General features: G+C 39.6%; 1 protein-coding gene across 4 annotated transcripts; it reads left to right on the top strand.

Annotated features, from left to right (window-relative positions):
• Positions 1-2,600: 2,600 nt before the first annotated feature.
• cct8 (chaperonin containing TCP1, subunit 8 (theta)) lies at positions 2,601-12,987 on the top strand. Of its 4 annotated transcripts, none has more exons than XM_007901204.2 (16): positions 2,601-2,749; positions 5,696-5,786; positions 5,887-5,966; positions 6,407-6,556; positions 7,082-7,259; positions 7,462-7,523; positions 8,334-8,471; positions 8,860-9,038; positions 9,283-9,349; positions 9,432-9,519; positions 10,016-10,131; positions 10,614-10,685; positions 10,772-10,936; positions 11,306-11,425; positions 11,880-11,978; positions 12,694-12,832. In XM_007901204.2, exons 1-15 carry the CDS (start codon positions 2,690-2,692, stop codon positions 11,976-11,978), a joined length of 1,665 nt encoding a protein of 554 aa, XP_007899395.1. In that variant the 5' UTR covers positions 2,601-2,689; the 3' UTR covers positions 12,694-12,832.
• The last annotated feature ends 4,565 nt before the right edge of the window (positions 12,988-17,552 follow it).

Genomic DNA, 17,552 nt, shown 5'->3' with positions numbered 1-17,552 from the left:
CAGATTATTTTCTAGAGGGGGAGAGATTAGATAGTGTTAGTGTTCAGAGGATTTGGGTGTCCTTGCACACCAGTCTCAAAAAGTTAGTTTGCAGGTGCAGCAAGCAACTAAGAAGGCAAACGGCATGTTAGCGTTCATTGCAAAAGGTTTAGAGTACAAAAGTAGAGAAGTCTTGCTGCAACTGTATAGGGCCTTGGTGAGACTGCACCTAGAGTATTGTGTGCAGTTTTGGTCTCCTTATTTAAAAAAGGACATACTTGCCCTAGAGGGGGTGCAGTGTAGATTCACTAGGTTAGTACCTGGGATGAGGGGACTGACCTATGAGGATAGGCTGAATAAACTAGGGTTATATTCTCTAGAGTACAGAAGAATTAGGGGAGATCTTATTGAAACATATAAGATTCTTAAAGGACTGGATAATAATAATAATAATAATCCTTGCATTTGATATAGCGCTTTTCACGTCGGGAGAATGTCCCCAAGCGCTTCACAGAACACACTGTAAAGTGAATTGACTGTATATTTGTGGGCGAACACGGCAGCCAATTGCGCACAGCAATGTCCCACAAACAGTCGTAGATTGAAAATGACCAATTTATTATTGTTTTTGGTTTTGGAGGGATTATTATTAGGCATGTGGAGTAAGGAAACTTGCCCAAGGTTTCACCCTCTGCCTGGAATTGAACTCAGGTCTCTCACTTGCAAAGCGAGTGCTCTAACCACTGAGCTACAGGACTCCACAAAGTAGACACTGAGGGACTGTTTCCCCTGGTAGGAGAATCTATAAACAGGGGTCACAGTCTTAAAATTAAGGGTCAGCCTTTTAGAACAGAGTTGAGGAAACATTTCTTCACTCAGAGGGTAGTGAATTTATGGAATTCACTACCCCAGAAGGCTGTAGATGCTCAGTCCTTGAACATCTTCAAGGCTGAGACTGAGAGATTTTTAAAAAATAGAGGGATTAGGGGATATGGGGATAGGGCAGGTAATTAGAGTTAGGTCTGAAGATCAGCCATGATCTTATCGAATGGCAGGGCAGGCTCGAGGGGACGAATGGCCTACTCTTGCTCCTAATTCTTATGTTCTTATGTAATTTCTAATGCTTCTACTGACTGTTTTTTGCCAAATGAAAATACAGCAGATATTATGAATGATCAAATGATCTAGAGGATTGTTGGCCAGGATGCCAATCATTAAAGCTTATGTGTGGGCTTGAATGACTGGAAACTCAGTTACATAGTCTGGTCAAACAAACCATGTATAGAATACGGAAAATTACACACCAATATAGCACCAATATTAACAATGGATAAACTCCATCCTTATAACAATGTAATACTATTTGTTTACATTCCATCTGCTACCCCTTTAAAAAAGTATTTTCTTCCCCCTTTTAGGTCTCAATATAGTTATACAACTGAGCATGGCATAGAATGGTGCTGCACAGCCTCTATACTTCTTGGAATCCACTCGTGGAGATGCTTGGACTCTATGTTTTGAACTGACAATGCAGTTGAATTTTGAGCCTAATTTACTAATACAGAATGAACAATGTCTCAACACACTATTGGACAGTATGTTGATACATCAGCATACTGCACATCTTCACTATCTTGATTATAACACTGCTGGTAGTCGGGTCCCACAAGGAGCAGCTCTGTCTCAGAGCAGTTTGCCATAACTGGAAGATACGAGTATTTTTCCCACAACAGTAGTATTGGAATATGTGTAGTTCATTGCAATTTTTTCTCAAATAATGGCAAAAAGCTACATGCAGCTTCTGGTAGGCTTTTAGATGCTATCCCGCGTGAAGGGCGCTATATAAATGCAAGTTCTTGTTGTTGTGGACTAATGCTATCATACAGACATGGTCTCCTCGCAAATGTAGAAGAGTTGAAACAACCGGCTCCTGTTGCTGTGGCTGGACTGGCAGTTGCTCTGGTGCCTGTTGCTGTGGCCGGACTGGCAGTTGCTCTGGTGCCTGTTGCTGTGGCCGGACTGGCAGTTGCTCTGGTGCCTGTTGCTGTGGCTGGACTGGCAGTTGCTCTGGTGCCTGTTGCTGTGGCTGGACTGGCAGTTGCTCTGGTGCCTGTTGCTGTGGCTGGACTGGCAGTTGCTCTGGTGCCTGTTGCTGTGGCTGGACTGGCAGTTGCTCTGGTGCCTGTTGCTGTGGCTGGACTGGCAGTTGCTCTGGTGCCTGTTGCTGTGGCTGGACTGGCAGTTGCTCTGGTGCCTGTTGCTGTGGCTGGACTGGCAGTTGCTCTGGTGCCTGTTGCTGTGGTTGGTTGCTATGAGAGTGGCCAGACATTAAAATACGTTTTAGCCCAGTCATCAAAATACTAATGTAGCCCAATATTATGTGTTGCCTACTATGGGTAGCAGAGTGGCCAATTCAGGTGTTTGCTTTTGAAACTGTGTAAAAAATCTTCAAAGGAAAAAAAACCCACACATTTTCCAGGTTTAAATATATTTATTAAACGAGGCAGCGTCCAAAGCCGTGTTTCCACTCGAAGCGCAACCACACAAACCCGCCCAATTGGGCGTGAAGCCGCCCAACCCGTCCACCTCAGTTCCTGCGGCGGCGCTGTGCCGCGGTGTGTTGTGGGAGGAGCGCGGCCGGCCTCAGTCACGTGGGGCTGATTAGCTGCAGACGCTGGTCTCTCGGCTCCGGTAACAAAGCTCCGGTAACATGGCTCTCCACATCCCCAAAGCGCCGGGCTTCGCCCAGATGCTAAAAGATGGGGCGAAGGTGAGTTTTGCTTAAACTCCGAATCAGAATAACGACCTGAAATGATTTGGCAGAAGTGGGTTTCAGCGCGCGGTAATAGGAAGGTTCTAGAAAGGCCGAGTGATTAGGCGGCGGCGGCGGCGGCGGCCTGGCCGACACGAGGCGCCATTAGAGCTGGGGGAGGGCGGGCTCCCGGCTCTCGGCTCTCGGTAGGTTTGCTCACCACAAACCCAGGTTTTAGTTTTTATCTTGTTTAATGTTTTCGCCTGTCCCGGTCTTCCGTGTGGCGGGGCGGAGGCGCCCGCTCCATGTGCTCGGCCGCCATTACAGCAGCCGTGGAAATCTTCATTGTCCCACTGGGGGGAGGGAGGGTGTCCAGGACATGTGAATAGAGCCGCCTTGAACACCACCCGAGAATGGGGCACTTACTGGCCAGGACACCGGGAGAAGCTCCCTTTTCGAGTAATGGCCACGGAATCTTTAACATCCATCTGAAGAGCCAGACGGGACCTCGGTTTAACATCTCATCTGAAGGACCGCACCTTCGACAATTTAACCCGAGCACTGCTTAGGGAGGAAACTGGGAATGTGTTTAGATGGTGATTGCAAAACACTACCAAGGGCTTCAACCTACAACTTTCTGACTCAGGCGAGAGTGCTACCACCGAGCCAGGCTGACATGGGTGGGGTCGCAGATATTTTGCAAACAGTTGCAATTCATCATTTAACGGAAACGGCCACGCACAAAGAATGTCATCTAGTCTGTGAATCCTAGGTTTTCTGGGACCAGTTTTGAATCAAATATTGTTGGGTACTAAATATCCTAAGAAAGCTAAACAAGTAAACATATAACTGGGCGTTTTGTAATTTTCAAATATTTTGTATTAGCACCAAAGAGCTTCTTGGTGCAGGTGCATATAGTCCTACAGTGCAGGACTATAACAACACCAAAATTATATTTGTATAGCGCCTTTCACATTGGGAGGACATCCCAAGCGCTGGACAATCAAGTATTTTGGACCCGAGCTGGGGGGAGGGTGTGGGGGGGAAGGAGGGTGATCGAAGGCACAGTCGAAGAGGAGGGACTTGTGATGGGTCTTGGAGGGGACAAGGCAGCAGGACTGCGGGATGGAGTTCCAGTGGGTGGAGGGTGAGTGGCTGAAGGTCCGTCCGCCAATGGTGATGCAGGGGACGTGAAGCAGGCCAGAGCCCGCTGAGCGGCGGGAGCGGGTAGGACTAGGTAGGTCTCTAGATAAGATATCAAGCTACACCATGTAAATAGTTTACGTGAAGCCCTTACATGCATTGTCTAACATTTGTGAATAGATCTTGTAAAAGTGTTATTACAATATTTAAGCTAGTTGCTTAAATACAGAGGTTTTTCTCACAAATACAGCTCAAGGTCCTGGTCCTCACCTTCAAAGCCCTCCATGGCCTCGTCTCCCCGCCCCCCCACCTCTGCGACCTCCTAACCCTTTACCAACTTGCCCACTCCCTCTTTTATTATCAGTCAAAGAAGCTAGGCAAAAATGGTACAAATGTGTCCTCTCCTGCACCAGGCTCCGTGACTCTTATCACCTCCATCCTCAGCCATCCACTGGCTTCCCATCACACAGAGGACACAGTTCAAGATCCTGATCCTCACCTTCAAAGCCCTCCATGGCCTTGCTCCCCTCAACCTCTGTGACCTGCAAACCCACTACCAACCTGCTCTCTCAGCTTAGTGGGCTCCAGCCTGCTTCACGTCCTCCGCCTCACCTGCCCCACCATCGGCGGACTGGCCTTCAGCCACTCTGCCTCCACCCTCTGGAATTCTATCCCGCAGTTCCTCCGCCTTTTCCCCCTTCCTTGCCTCCTTCAAGACCCATCTCAGGACCCTCCTCTTTGACTGCTTTTGATCACCCTTCTTTCCCTCCACCCTCCCCGACCCCCAGTCAGTTCCGAAACACTGACTGTTCAGGGTCTTGGGACGATGTCTCCTCCCGACGTGAAAGGCGCTATACAGATGTAATTTTGTTGTTGTTAAATGCAGTTTAACAGTTGGTTTCCATATCAGTGACTTGACAGCTAGCTGACTAAACATAGTGACTGAAATTTTCTGTGATTTGTTTTATCCTTGTACTCTACCTCTGGACTACTAACTAAATTCTGTGTCATCAGCTCTTTGCATTATTTTGAAACATAAGAATAATCTAGATGCAAATGTCATTTTTTGCTATTTTGTGTGTCTGCCAACCTCTTGAATTCGGTGTCTTACACTGGTGTCCTATTCTGCGGAAAAGTATAAGCCCAGGCAGCAAATATCAGCTTGTTTTCCAACCTGAATTGAAGCCTTTACAACTCAGCCTGTGTTCTGTGTTATCCACTATTCCCACAAATCCACTTTTTATTGAGGTTAGTGACAATCAGAAGCAGCTTGAACAGAATTGAAATTATTGAGTGACATGATGGATCAGCATCCTCCCCAGTCAGTCTATTCATTGTCTTTCAAGCCCAATTTCTTAAACTACAATATTGAGATTTTAAATCTTATTTCTATACATTTTCGAAACTTTATTCATTACTCTTATTTTTAAATTGAATCTTCAGTATTTTTGAAGCACTCTTATGAGGCAAGTAGGGAGACTAAGGTCTACTTTATTTACTTTCTGTCATTGCCTGTTTTTTAATACTGTAGAATGCTTTTCTCCTGGAGCTATTTGGAATGCCTTCAAGTCTAACATCATGCAACATCACTGGCTTTTTTGAATGTTAAATATTTTTATAGTACTGCTACTACCCTTACCTTTCATTTTGTTTTCCTTTTTAAACAGTAATGTTTAGAAAAAGCTGAAGTTGATATTCTAGACTTAAGCTCTTTCCTAAATTTGTAGCAGATTATGTGATGCAAGATTTGTTTTGATTTCTTACTTGGTTATAATTTTAATCACCGGGCTGTGAGCTAACAAACCTCTACATTTTGTTCAGCACTATTCTGGCATGGAAGAAGCGATTTTCAGGAACATTCAAGCTTGCAAGGAGTTGGCTCAGACCACCTGTACAGCTTATGGTCCAAACGGTATGTTTTTGTTCTATATATGTTCAATTTCATATATTTGGAGGAAATGTATTGCCTCACTACTGGTAATGTAAGACTTAATAGATAATCCATTTTGCAGGGATGAACAAAATGGTCATCAATCATGTGGATAAACTTTTTGTGACCAATGATGCAGCTACCATTCTACGAGAACTGGAGGTAAGCAGTTTTATTGATTTGTTTTATGTGAGGTATGTTTTAATTAAATTATAGTTCTAATTTTATAAAATAGTTGCTTGGGATTGAACAGTGTTAGGCTTATAAGTGTGATTCTGGTGTGTATGTATGTGTGTGTATATATGTATATATTGGACAATCTTTGTAATGTCTCTCCTTTTAAACAACCGGAAATAAAAATTCAGAAATGTAGCTGTTTGAATCTGGGTTAAAAAACTAATAGGAAACAGTAATTTGAAGGTCCTTAATTGTAACTATTTTTGGATTGCTTGTATTTTTTCCGCAGTTATTACATTGGCACATTTTTCAATTTGTTTCTTTTTTAATATTAATGTTATTGCCTGGTGTCAGTGTGAGTAGTGCTCCTCTTACATTGGGAAATCCTCTTATGATTAATTCACCTCTTGAATTCCCGGACACAGGTTCAGCATCCTGCAGCTAAGATGTTGGTGATGGCTTCCCACATGCAGGAGCAGGAAGTTGGAGATGGTACAAATTTTGTGCTGATTTTTGCTGGTGCTCTTCTTCATCTTGCCGAAGAGCTTTTGCGAATGGGTCTTTCAGTCTCTGAGGTAAGCTTATCTTTTTAACAGGTTGGTCTTTTTATGGATTTGCTATATTGAAAATATTGTTTTAAAGGAACACGTATATTGTTTTCATGCGTGCAGAAACTTATCACAATACTTAAGAGTATCTAAACTAGGCAAAGTTCTACATATGTATGCTACCAAAACATGGAAATTTTCCCTGTGTCTGGAATGGAATATGCACACCCTCCCTGGTGACCTAGTACTGGTATTTAATTAACATTCTAATTGTACATGATATTTCAAATGAAGCCTTGTTGGTTGCCTGTACATAGCTTGGGAAACTTTTCCTAAGTCAAAAATTCTTGCATCATGCATTATAGTACTTTATTGCTTTTGTTTATTTAGAATGGTACTTTACAAATAGTCTAGAAAATATAAATCTATTGTTTTGAAAGTTGTCTGATCAATTATTTTGTGACTTGTTCTAAGTCTATTCTGACCACCTTTTAATGACTCCAATAGTATTTAATTCTTGAATTTAATGTACATGCTAATGTAACATTATAGGTAATCGAAGGATATGAAGCAGCCTCCAAAAAGGCTCTAGAGATCCTTCCAGGCTTGGTGTGTTCTTCTGTCAAAAACTTACGAGATGTAGAGGTGACGTCTGTTATTCGAACTGCTGTTATGAGCAAACAATATGGAAATGAAGAGTTTCTGGCCAAGCTCATTTCGCAAGCATGTGGTATGTGTTGAATTAGCCTTTTTTAAAAATAGAATTCTTAACAGTTTTTCAGCGGTTTAAAATGATTTTGTTTTAACTAGGAATAGTACTTTAATCCTGTTACCTCTCTTGTGCTTGTTAATACAGCATCTTTGTGAAGGTTTTCACACCAAAAGTACCACTACCTTTGTAAAGATTGGGTTGTATTTGATTTTTTTTTCAGGATCTATTTATTCAGACAAGGGAAATTTCAATGTGGATAATATCAGAGTTTGCAAAATTCTGGTGAGTCTTTCAGGACCATTCTTCATGTATGCATTGTGGATTAGTTTGAAGCAAAAACTTTCTTGCACTAAACAATTTCACTGGGCTTAAAATGTTTAAAATATAAGGAAATGCATTAGGTACACCATCTGTATTGGGCTTGTCACACTGAAGAATTAAGACATTTTCTAATTAGTACACATCAAAAAATTCTAGAATAATTTTGTGTTTTAGTTACCAAGAAAGTGTTATCCAAGAAACTGTCTTGGATGGAGACAATTTTTCATCATGGGTTTGCTGGCAAAGAATAATGATGAATCCATTTTTCCTTGCAACAGATTTATAGCAACATTGCTAGGCTCCTGACATTTTGTTACTTCTACAACAGCTTGTCATTCAGTGAATGACAAAAGCCAAAGAACACCAATGACGCCCTGCATCCATGTTGAGATGCCATTTGCTTGTGTGTGCAAGTGATCTTTCTTTCCACTTTCCTGTTTCCTCAGTGATAATAATTTATTATTTGCTTGTGTTATGCAAGTGATGTTTCTTTCCATTTTCCCTGATCACTATTTTCTCAGTAATAGTGTGGAATGGGTGAAAACAATTCTTTGCTTTGAAACATTACTCCTGATAACTGCAGTATAACAATAGCTTCCATTTATATAATGCCCTTCACACATCTTGGAGAACTTGTATCTATATCAGACAAAAAAAACTGGACCAGACAAAAAAGTAATGTGATTATCACTTCTGCATATAAATGTGTACATTGCGGGTGGGGGGAATCAATCAGTTAAGTTGTGAGCCATTTTATTTGTATATTTGTAGGGTTGTGGTATCCATGCCTCATCAGTGCTCCATGGAATGGTTTTCAAACGGGAGACTGAGGGAGATGTAACCTCAGTCAAGGATGCTAAAATAGCAGTATTCTCTTGCCCTTTCGATTGTAGGACAACTGAGACAAAGGTACATTTGAGTGGTTTCTAATTGGTAATGTTTTGCGATGTCTATGTTAAATCTTGATTAATGGAATTCCATCTTTGCGCGAAGAATGAGGGTAAATTAGATCATCTCAGATAAGTAAAATGTTTTCACCAATAAAACTTTTAAAACTACTTCCATGGTTAATTGTTGTTGAAGATGAGCGCAGAGGTATAGAAATCCAGAAGATAAGTTCCTTTCTTATGATTTTAATATCTGTAGATGTGTAAACTCCTTGTACATTGCCTCTGAAGACAAACTGATAATGCATGAGAAATCTTGTTTATTACAATAGTTTTAAATAGTGAGTGAATACTGTTGATTTGATAATGATGGATTCTGTTTTGATTTGATATCGTTTCATCATTTGAAGGGTACTGTTTTGATAAAAAGTGCAGAAGAACTGATGAGCTTCAGTAAAGGGGAGGAAAATCAGATGGAGGTCCAAGTGAAGGCTATTGCAGATGCTGGAGCTAATGTTATAGTAACAGGAGGAAAAGTAGCAGACATGGCTTTGCACTATGCAAACAAGTACCAGCTAATGGTGGTTAGGTAAGATGTGAAATGGTTTCTTCATCAGCCCAATTGTTTCAGAAAAAAATAACAAATTGCATTAAATAGTGTTTTTCACATCGGGAGGATATTCCATGGGCCTTGGACCAAAGCTGGGCTTTATAAAGTAGAATAGATTTGAAAAGAAGTGAATGGTACACATTTTGGAATTAAAGCTCAATTATTCTTTTGATTTAAAAAAAACATGCATCCATTTGTCTGAGCAGCTGTCTTGTTTTCTCAGGTTAAACTCCAAATGGGATTTGAGAAGGTTGTCCAGAACTGTTGGATGTACAGCGCTTCCGCGTTTGGTAGGTAGCGCAAAAAAAAATGTAAAAGTTGATATGTGAATTACTTCCGGTAGTTAAGGTATTAACAGTATTTGTTCCACAGACTGCACCGACTCCAGAAGAAATGGGACACTGTGACAGTGTTTACTTGTCAGAAGTTGGTGACACACAGGTGGTGATATTTAAACATGGTAAGATTTTTATTTTGAGTAGAAAGTGCACATATAGATACCATGTTGCTCCTAGTATATTTGTCCCTGTAACAATATAATTAATCTCAAGTTTGTCCTCTAAAAACATGGAATTGTTGATTTTAAAAGGTGCTTTTGTGTCATGTCATGAGGAAACAATCGGGTTCCGGGTCCACTTCTGGCCTCTCGATGAGTTAGTCAAGCATCAACACTCTATTTGACATTTCTATTTGTTTAAACATTTGTAATGATTTTTACTGAAAATTTTGGCTTATATTTTCATGGCATTGTAAGTCTTAGAAGCGATAGGTCCAACTTTAGATCATTCCAAGATTTATTTGTGTAAATCCAGCTGGAGTAATGGGTGTTTAAAGTCTTTGAATAAATCCTTTGTGTCCTGCTTGTAACTAATAGCCATCATCGTGTCTGGCAAGTGCAAAAATTAAAGTGGCATCCATCATTGCACAGGTTCTGAGATTGGTATCTTTCTTTGCAGAAAACGAAAATGGTGCAATTGCCACAATGCTAATCCGTGGTTCGACAGATAACATCATGGATGATATTGAGAGGGCAGTGGATGATGGTGTGAATATTTTTAAAGTTCTCACAAGGGTAAATTTTCCTCTGTATTTTTATAGTTGATCTCGGCTATTGCTATATACTTAAAACTGCAATATATTAGCCCCAGATCTAATGTCTGATACAGCTTCATGGAGGTCAGCACCAAGAAGGCTGCCATCTCCAGGCATAAACCTATTTTATACATTGTGAATGTTTAAATTTCAACTAGGTGTTCAGCCCCATTTTTGTATTTCTGCATCTAATGTATTCTGTGGTCCTCTGTACCTTCTGAGTACATCATAGTGAACAGCCTGACTGTTAGTGTAATCACTGAAGACAATCACAACCAATCTTAAAATCCCACCGCCTTGTCTGCTCCAAGACCTGTTTCAAGATTTTCCTCTTTAGTTGTGCTCTCGGCCACCCTTCCACTTCTGTTGATTCCAACCCCCAGCAACGCCTTAACTGTCCAGTGCTTTGGGATGTCCTTCTGACATGAATGGCACTATGTAAGTGTATTTTGTTGTTTGCAGGATAAGCGCTGTTTACCTGGTGCAGGAGCAACTGAAATTGAACTGGCTAAGCAGATCACTACTTATGGAGAGGTATGAAACCATGCCATTGATGTTTGAAGTTTTTTGGTTTTTTTTAATTCTCAATAGGAATTCCTAACTTATTCTTTACATTACAGTCATGTCCTGGTCTTGAGCAGTATGGGATCAAGAAATTTGCAGAAGCATTTGAATGTGTGCCACGAGCTTTGGCTGAGAACTCTGGCATGAAGGCCAATGAAATTGTTTCAAAATTGTATGCAGTGCATCAGGAAGGAAACAAAAACATGGGATTTGATATTGAGGTAATTCATAACTTAGTTATTCTGGTGTCTTGCTTTGGAACATAGAATTCAGACATTATGATACCTGCTCTTTGAAACTTCTGAAACCTTTCTGCCTTCAAAATCTACTGAAGGTTTTTTGATCTTGGAAGTGACATCTGTGGCAACTTTACAATCTGGAAGTCAACCATTTGTATAGTCTAAAAATTGGAAACATTCAAACAAAATTAAGTAAACATTGGTATCAGATGAAAAGTTAAAATGCAAATATCCAACTTGAAAACCCTAGTTTGATAGCTAAATGATCTTTCCTCAACTTGACTTCTTAATTTTTTTTAAGTGAAATACATATTCTGATCTATACTATAATCTCATTATTTTTTATTCTAGGGTGAAGGTTCAGGCCTGAAGGATATGCTTGAGGCTGGAATACTGGAGCCATACCTGGTTAAATACTGGGCAATTAAGCTTGCTACAAATGCTGCTGTGACTGTTCTAAGAGTAGATCAGGTGAGTGATGCTATCCATAACATCAAGGTATTTCAATTCCTTTAGATTTTCCTGCACAATACAAGACTTCTCCAAATGGATAACCCACAGGTTTCAAAAGCTGGATAAGAAAATATATAGTCTATAACAAAGTGACAAACTGACCATAGAATATTGTATTATAATTATTAAAAATTGAATTATCCATTCCAGATCAAATAGCCGATCTGAGAGCGGGAGAATGTTTATCCAGATTCTGTGGAATTGGGTGATCATTTAACCTTTTTAAACTGAATATCACTGTTAGGACTTGTTCACAAAACAGGTATCTTTAGTGGCTGTTCATCAGGTTGATTTCCAGTTTTTGTGTTTGTTTGGGTTTGAATTTATAGACTTTTGAAGTCTATATGTTATTCCTGTCCATATGTATGGATCTTGATTTTATTTTAATAGTAGTTTATCCATGTAACTTCAGGTTATCATGGCAAAGCCAGCAGGTGGGCCCAGGTCCCCCAAACAACAAGAGCACTGGGATGATATACATGATGGACCTGATAAATTTGATACCCAATAAGTCAGGTGTTGAGTATATCACGACTTAGAAAGAGTGTGTGATATATTGATCTTAAATGTGCATGTTGCAACGTTTGGACAATCTGAATTCTCATATTAACTTTACCAAACACTTAAATAGACCAAATTTAGTATAGTCTTTCTCAGAAGACCAGGTGTAGCTTTGGTAATTGAAAGAAAAATCTTCATAAAAAGGAAATTTGCAGAAATTAATACAATTCTATCTTTGTTGTAGTAAACATGACACAATTGTTTGGCTTCCACACAATACACAAGCTTGATTTTTAGTTTGGAACTGTGCTTGCATTGAATCCAACTAATTCTTTCAGGATGTAATTCACTGATGAAAAGTTGTTTTAGGATGGCTGCTACTTCTCGATGAGTGAATTGGCCTTGTGATGTCTGAAGTTAAAATATAATTATCTTGGGAGAAGATCATGGGCAAAGTAAACTGGCGAATAATTCCATCCAATTTAGCGTGCTTTTGAGAATCGGACACATTTGGTTGCTTAAGAATTTTAATGCACTGAAAATCTTGTCTTGAGAAGAGTGGTATATAGTTAAGCACTACCATGTATTTGTTTTATTATAACACATTTTTGAATTGTTGACTTTGAAGCATGTTTTACGCTTGTTGTTTATTGTGCATGCTTGTGAAAATCTATGTGCAGGGATGAGTAATCTGGACATCACTGTAAATACTTTTTTCCTCATAGATAATTATGGCAAAACCAGCAGGTGGACCCAAACCTCCAGCGCAGAAGAAAGACTGGGATGATGACCAAAATGAGTGAACAGCTCTGTGTTTGATGACCTAAAACTATTGTACTTCATTTCCAACTCCAAACCTGCATACAAATGTACTCGACTGAGGAGAAATTGTAATGTTTAGCACCAGTTTGAACTGTTCTGTTTTATTTATACAGTTCTGTTCTGGTATAAATTGCCACATGGTATTCAACAGTCTGTTGATTTTGACATTGTTCTGTTCAATAAAGACTTGGACTATTAAACACTTGCTCATTTGTTTCACACTGAGAATCAACTGTTTCTGCACAATATCATGAATAGATTTTCTGCTTTCTGTTGCAGAAGTATAATTCATTCAATTCTCACTAAACTACTTGCATGGAAAATTTTACAAGATAGATTTTAAATATGTGATCTGAGTGCAGTAAGTCTGAAAGTAGTAAAAGTGTTATTAAAATAATATGACATTTTAGTACTTCTAAATTTCCTTTCAGGGAAGTGGTGCATGAGGATAAAAAATAATTTGTAGTTTTGAGTTCATGTGTAGGTTTAACCTAAAACTTCAAAACCACTTTCTAAAGCAACCAGAATTGTAAACGGTGGCCAAATTAATGTTGATTTAACAAAATAAAGAAGGAAAATATACAATTGTGGACAATGCAAGCAAAATAATGAAGATTGTATAAGGAATGTGTGTTCAGCGAGCCAAATACCAATTGCAGTAAAACTCACAGGTTTTATCAGTTGGAACCATAGTATTTGAACAGCCAAGTCAACATGGCTTTACAAAAGGGAAGTCATATTTGACAAATCTAGAATTTTTTGAGGATATTTCCAGTAAATTATATAAGGGTGAATCAGTGGTTGTGGTCTATTTGGACTTCCAGAAGGCATTTGATAAGGTGCCACATAAAAGGTTAGTCCAAAAGATAGGGGCCCATGGAATTGGAGGGAGCATATTAATGTGGATTGGGGAATGGTTAAAGGATAGGAAACAAGAGTAGGGATAAACGGGTCCTTTTCAGATTGGTGGGATGTGACTAGTGGAATGCCACAAGGATCAGTCCCTGGGCCTCAGCTATTTACCATCTACATCAACAATCTAGATGAGGACATTCGCAGATGACACAAAACTAGGAGGAAGTGTCAACACAGGACGACATTAAAAAAATGCAGCGCGACATATATAGGTTAGGTGATTGGGCAGGTTGGTGGCAGATGAAGTATAATGTAGAAAAGTGCAAAGTCATCCACCTAGGTAGCAAAAACAGTAGAGCTGGTTATTTTTTAGAAGGGGAGAGATTGGAATGTGTTAGCGTCCAGAGGGATGTGGGTGTCCTTGTACACCAACCACAGAAAGTTAGTCTGCAGGTGCAGCAGCAATTAGGAAGGCGAACGGTATGTTAGCATTCATTATGACAGGATTAAACTATAAGAGTAGGGAAGTCTTGCTGCAACTGTATAGGGCCCTGGTGAGACCACACCTGGAATACTGTGTGCAGTTTTGGTCTCCTTACTTAAGGAAGGATGTACTTGCCTTGGAGGGGGTGAAGCGTAGATTTACTAGGTTAGTACCAGGGATGAAGGGGATGAGTTACGAGGATAGGCTGACCAATTTGGTCCTATATTCTCTAGAGTATAGAAGAATTAGAGGGGATCTTCTAGAAACCTATAAGATCATCAAAGGGTACGATAGAGTAGATAGTGGGAGATTGTTTCCCCTGGTTGGAGAAACTTAGACCAGGGGTCACAACCTTAAAATCAGAGGCCAGCCCTTCCCACTGAGTTGAGGAAGAACTTCTTCACTCCCCAAAGGGCTGTTGACACTCAGTCCTTGAACATATTCAAGACTGAGATAGATTTCTTATTGCAAAAGGGATTAAGGGATATGGGGATAAGGCAGGGTTATGTTATTAGCTGGAGTTAGATCAGAAGATCAGCCATGATTGAATGGCAAGGCAGAATCGAAGGGCCGAATGGCCTACTCCTGCTCCTACATGTTATGTTATATGACATTAAGGCAAGGTTTCAATATAGAAATTTTCAGACCTGCCGAAGTTTTGACCCAGCAGCCAGTAAATTCAGTGACGGTGTTATGAGTTACACGGTTGTTAATACGACCAGTGAGGATAAATTTAAGTGGATTTAATAAGAAATTCAATGGGATTTAGGTGATTATTTGATATATACAGATTACTTAACTGAGTTTTACTGTATTACAAATGCATTAACAGTCAAACTCCAGTAACCCTAATTCCCAGAATAGTATTTTGGGGGGATTAACATTGAAATTGTTGCCTTTATAAACAAAATATACTGTTTGTTTGGAAAAGCTACTCCAGTTGTCATAGATTTTATGTGCTATGAATGTTCAGTCCTCCAGGTTTTTACCATGCAATTGCACAAACTTTGACGTAACTGCTCATAATTCTAGACTTTCAATGAATACCAGATGAACCAAATTTCAGACATCTCCAATCCATTTATTGGTTGATACAAAGAATGTGATCTTAACAGAGAACCTTACTCCCAGGATCTAACCAGTTGTTTGAAGGAAATGGATACTGTATCAGATTTGGAGGCACACCTTAGATTTATTCCAGACAGAGCCACATACATAATTTTTGAACAATTAGTGCCTAAAAAAGCCTCCCAACACACTATGTAATACGTATCATCTCAGGGAACAAGTAAGAATGAACATAACTTTGACTATCCACCAATTTCTGGATAGAGGTACTGACTACATCAGTCAGTCTGATCAGAAATGTTTCTATGTAAATTAAACATATTTGACAAGGCACTCCCCTGGCAGTTGTAGGTCCCTCCCAGGTTTATCTGCCATCCTCTAATCTCTTGTGAGAACAAAGAATAAATTAACAATGATTCCCAAACTTTCAGAAAGAAACTCTGTATTATCTAAGATTTCGTAAAGCAAATGCTAACTGCATTTATATTAAAATATCCCATTATACTAATTTCCTGAAAAAAGTAAATTATTTTCATGTTTCATCCATTTTAGCTTATCTGAGCTACAGAAGCACAAGTAAATCCTCCCGTGGTATATCCATTGGCTTTTGTTTAATACTTCTATGATCGTATCTTGCTGATCAATTGTACGAATACAATTCAAAGCGCTCGGGGACACTTGAAGGGCGATATATAAAATACAAGTTGTTCAATAATTTTACATGGGGATTGACCAGTTGGACTTCTGTTGTCTTTTCCAGTCAGTCATGAACAGGGATATGTCCTTAATATCTGGTTGTATTAGTTCGCCAATTTCATTCTATCTTCCCTTTGTATAAGATTGTTTTATTAATAAAGCAATCTTCAAATTTATATTTCACATAGGGAGGGAAGATACTCTTAAATAGATAGATACTGTTGCACATCATGTCTGTCAGCCAAAAAGTAACCAATAAATATTGTTTTATTTTCTTTCTCTTTGACATTACTTTCCTATGGCTTCTCTCGATTGTCAGGAGGCTCTACATTATTGCACTATTATACATTGACAGAAACTATATTGGTTTTAACCTTCTCAAAACAAGCAGTTATGAAGAGTTTTCATCCAGTTAAACCTAAGAATTTTCATTGTGGTAAGAGTAATTGGTCTCATCAAAATAACCAGCTATCATCCTCATTTGCACTTCCTTTAGAACTATTATTTAAATCAGGATGGTCCAACCTTTTGGCAGCTGAGAGCCAGATATTGGATTTGAGAAATGTCCGTGGGTCGCATAAGCAATATTTTTGTATTTCCCTTCCAGAAACATAACCCGTAAGAATCATATATAGAAATCCTAGGTTTTAAATTGTGGAACTGTGTTGCTTAATTTCATTATATTTTAGTTATAATGCAAACTTTAAATAGGCAATGTAAAATATCATACAAATTTTAAAACAATAAATAAACCTTGTAGGGTTTGATTGAATTTGATGAAAAGTACATTACCCCAAAGAATGAAAATTGGTGTAATAATAATTCTTGCATTTGATATAGCACCTTATCACATCTTTGAGACGTCTCAAAGCGCTTCACAGAATACTGTAAAGTGAATTAACTATATTTTGTGGGCAAAATACAGCAGCCAATTGAGAGCAGCAGTGTCCCACAAAGTCGTGGACTGAATGACCAATTTTTTTTGAAGGAATTATTTATCTCTGGAAAAGCAATCCGCCAATCGCTTTTCCGGGGTTATGGAGCAGGAATGTACAAAGGCAACAGGTATTAGTTAAATGGGATGTACAGGATAGCCTTCCAATGCCCAACTAATCTTGCAAGCAACCGAATGCAACTCATGAGGATCAATTCAGTTCTGAATTAGTTTCTCTTGCACAGTAGCGGAGACAGTGGGAGGTCATCAGGGCTCATGACTCCTCCCCCCACCCACCATCCCTTGGCCCAGACTCACTTATCTGTACTTTATCGTGATCCCTTTTGTCTTTTTCAACTACCCAATGACTAACTGATCACAGCCCCTTATCCCGTCCCTGACCGACAACCAATTGCCAGTCAAAGGCTAGACAGTACCCACAGCCCACCAATCAGAGGCGTCATGGGGGAGAAGTGTATCCAAGTTCGCCAAATACTGATCCCCAACACCTCCAACTCAATCCTTTGATCCTACATCTGATCCTGCTCTTGCAAGTGTCACTGCTCCTACGTTAATAATTTACATAAGTGATTTGTTGTAATTGCTTGTTGCATAATGAAGTTGTGGCTGGATGAAATCACCCCCCCACCCCCGGGCTGCATGCGGCCAGTGGGCTTCCAGTTGGACCATCCTGATTTAAATCAACAGAATACACCTTTCATCAC

This window comes from Callorhinchus milii, unplaced genomic scaffold (assembly GCF_018977255.1).
Source record: "Callorhinchus milii isolate IMCB2004 unplaced genomic scaffold, IMCB_Cmil_1.0 Scaffold4, whole genome shotgun sequence".
Taxonomy (NCBI): Eukaryota; Metazoa; Chordata; class Chondrichthyes; order Chimaeriformes; family Callorhinchidae; genus Callorhinchus; species Callorhinchus milii.
The sequence above is the reverse complement of the archived record's forward strand: the minus strand, read 5'-3'. Positions and strand labels throughout refer to the sequence as shown.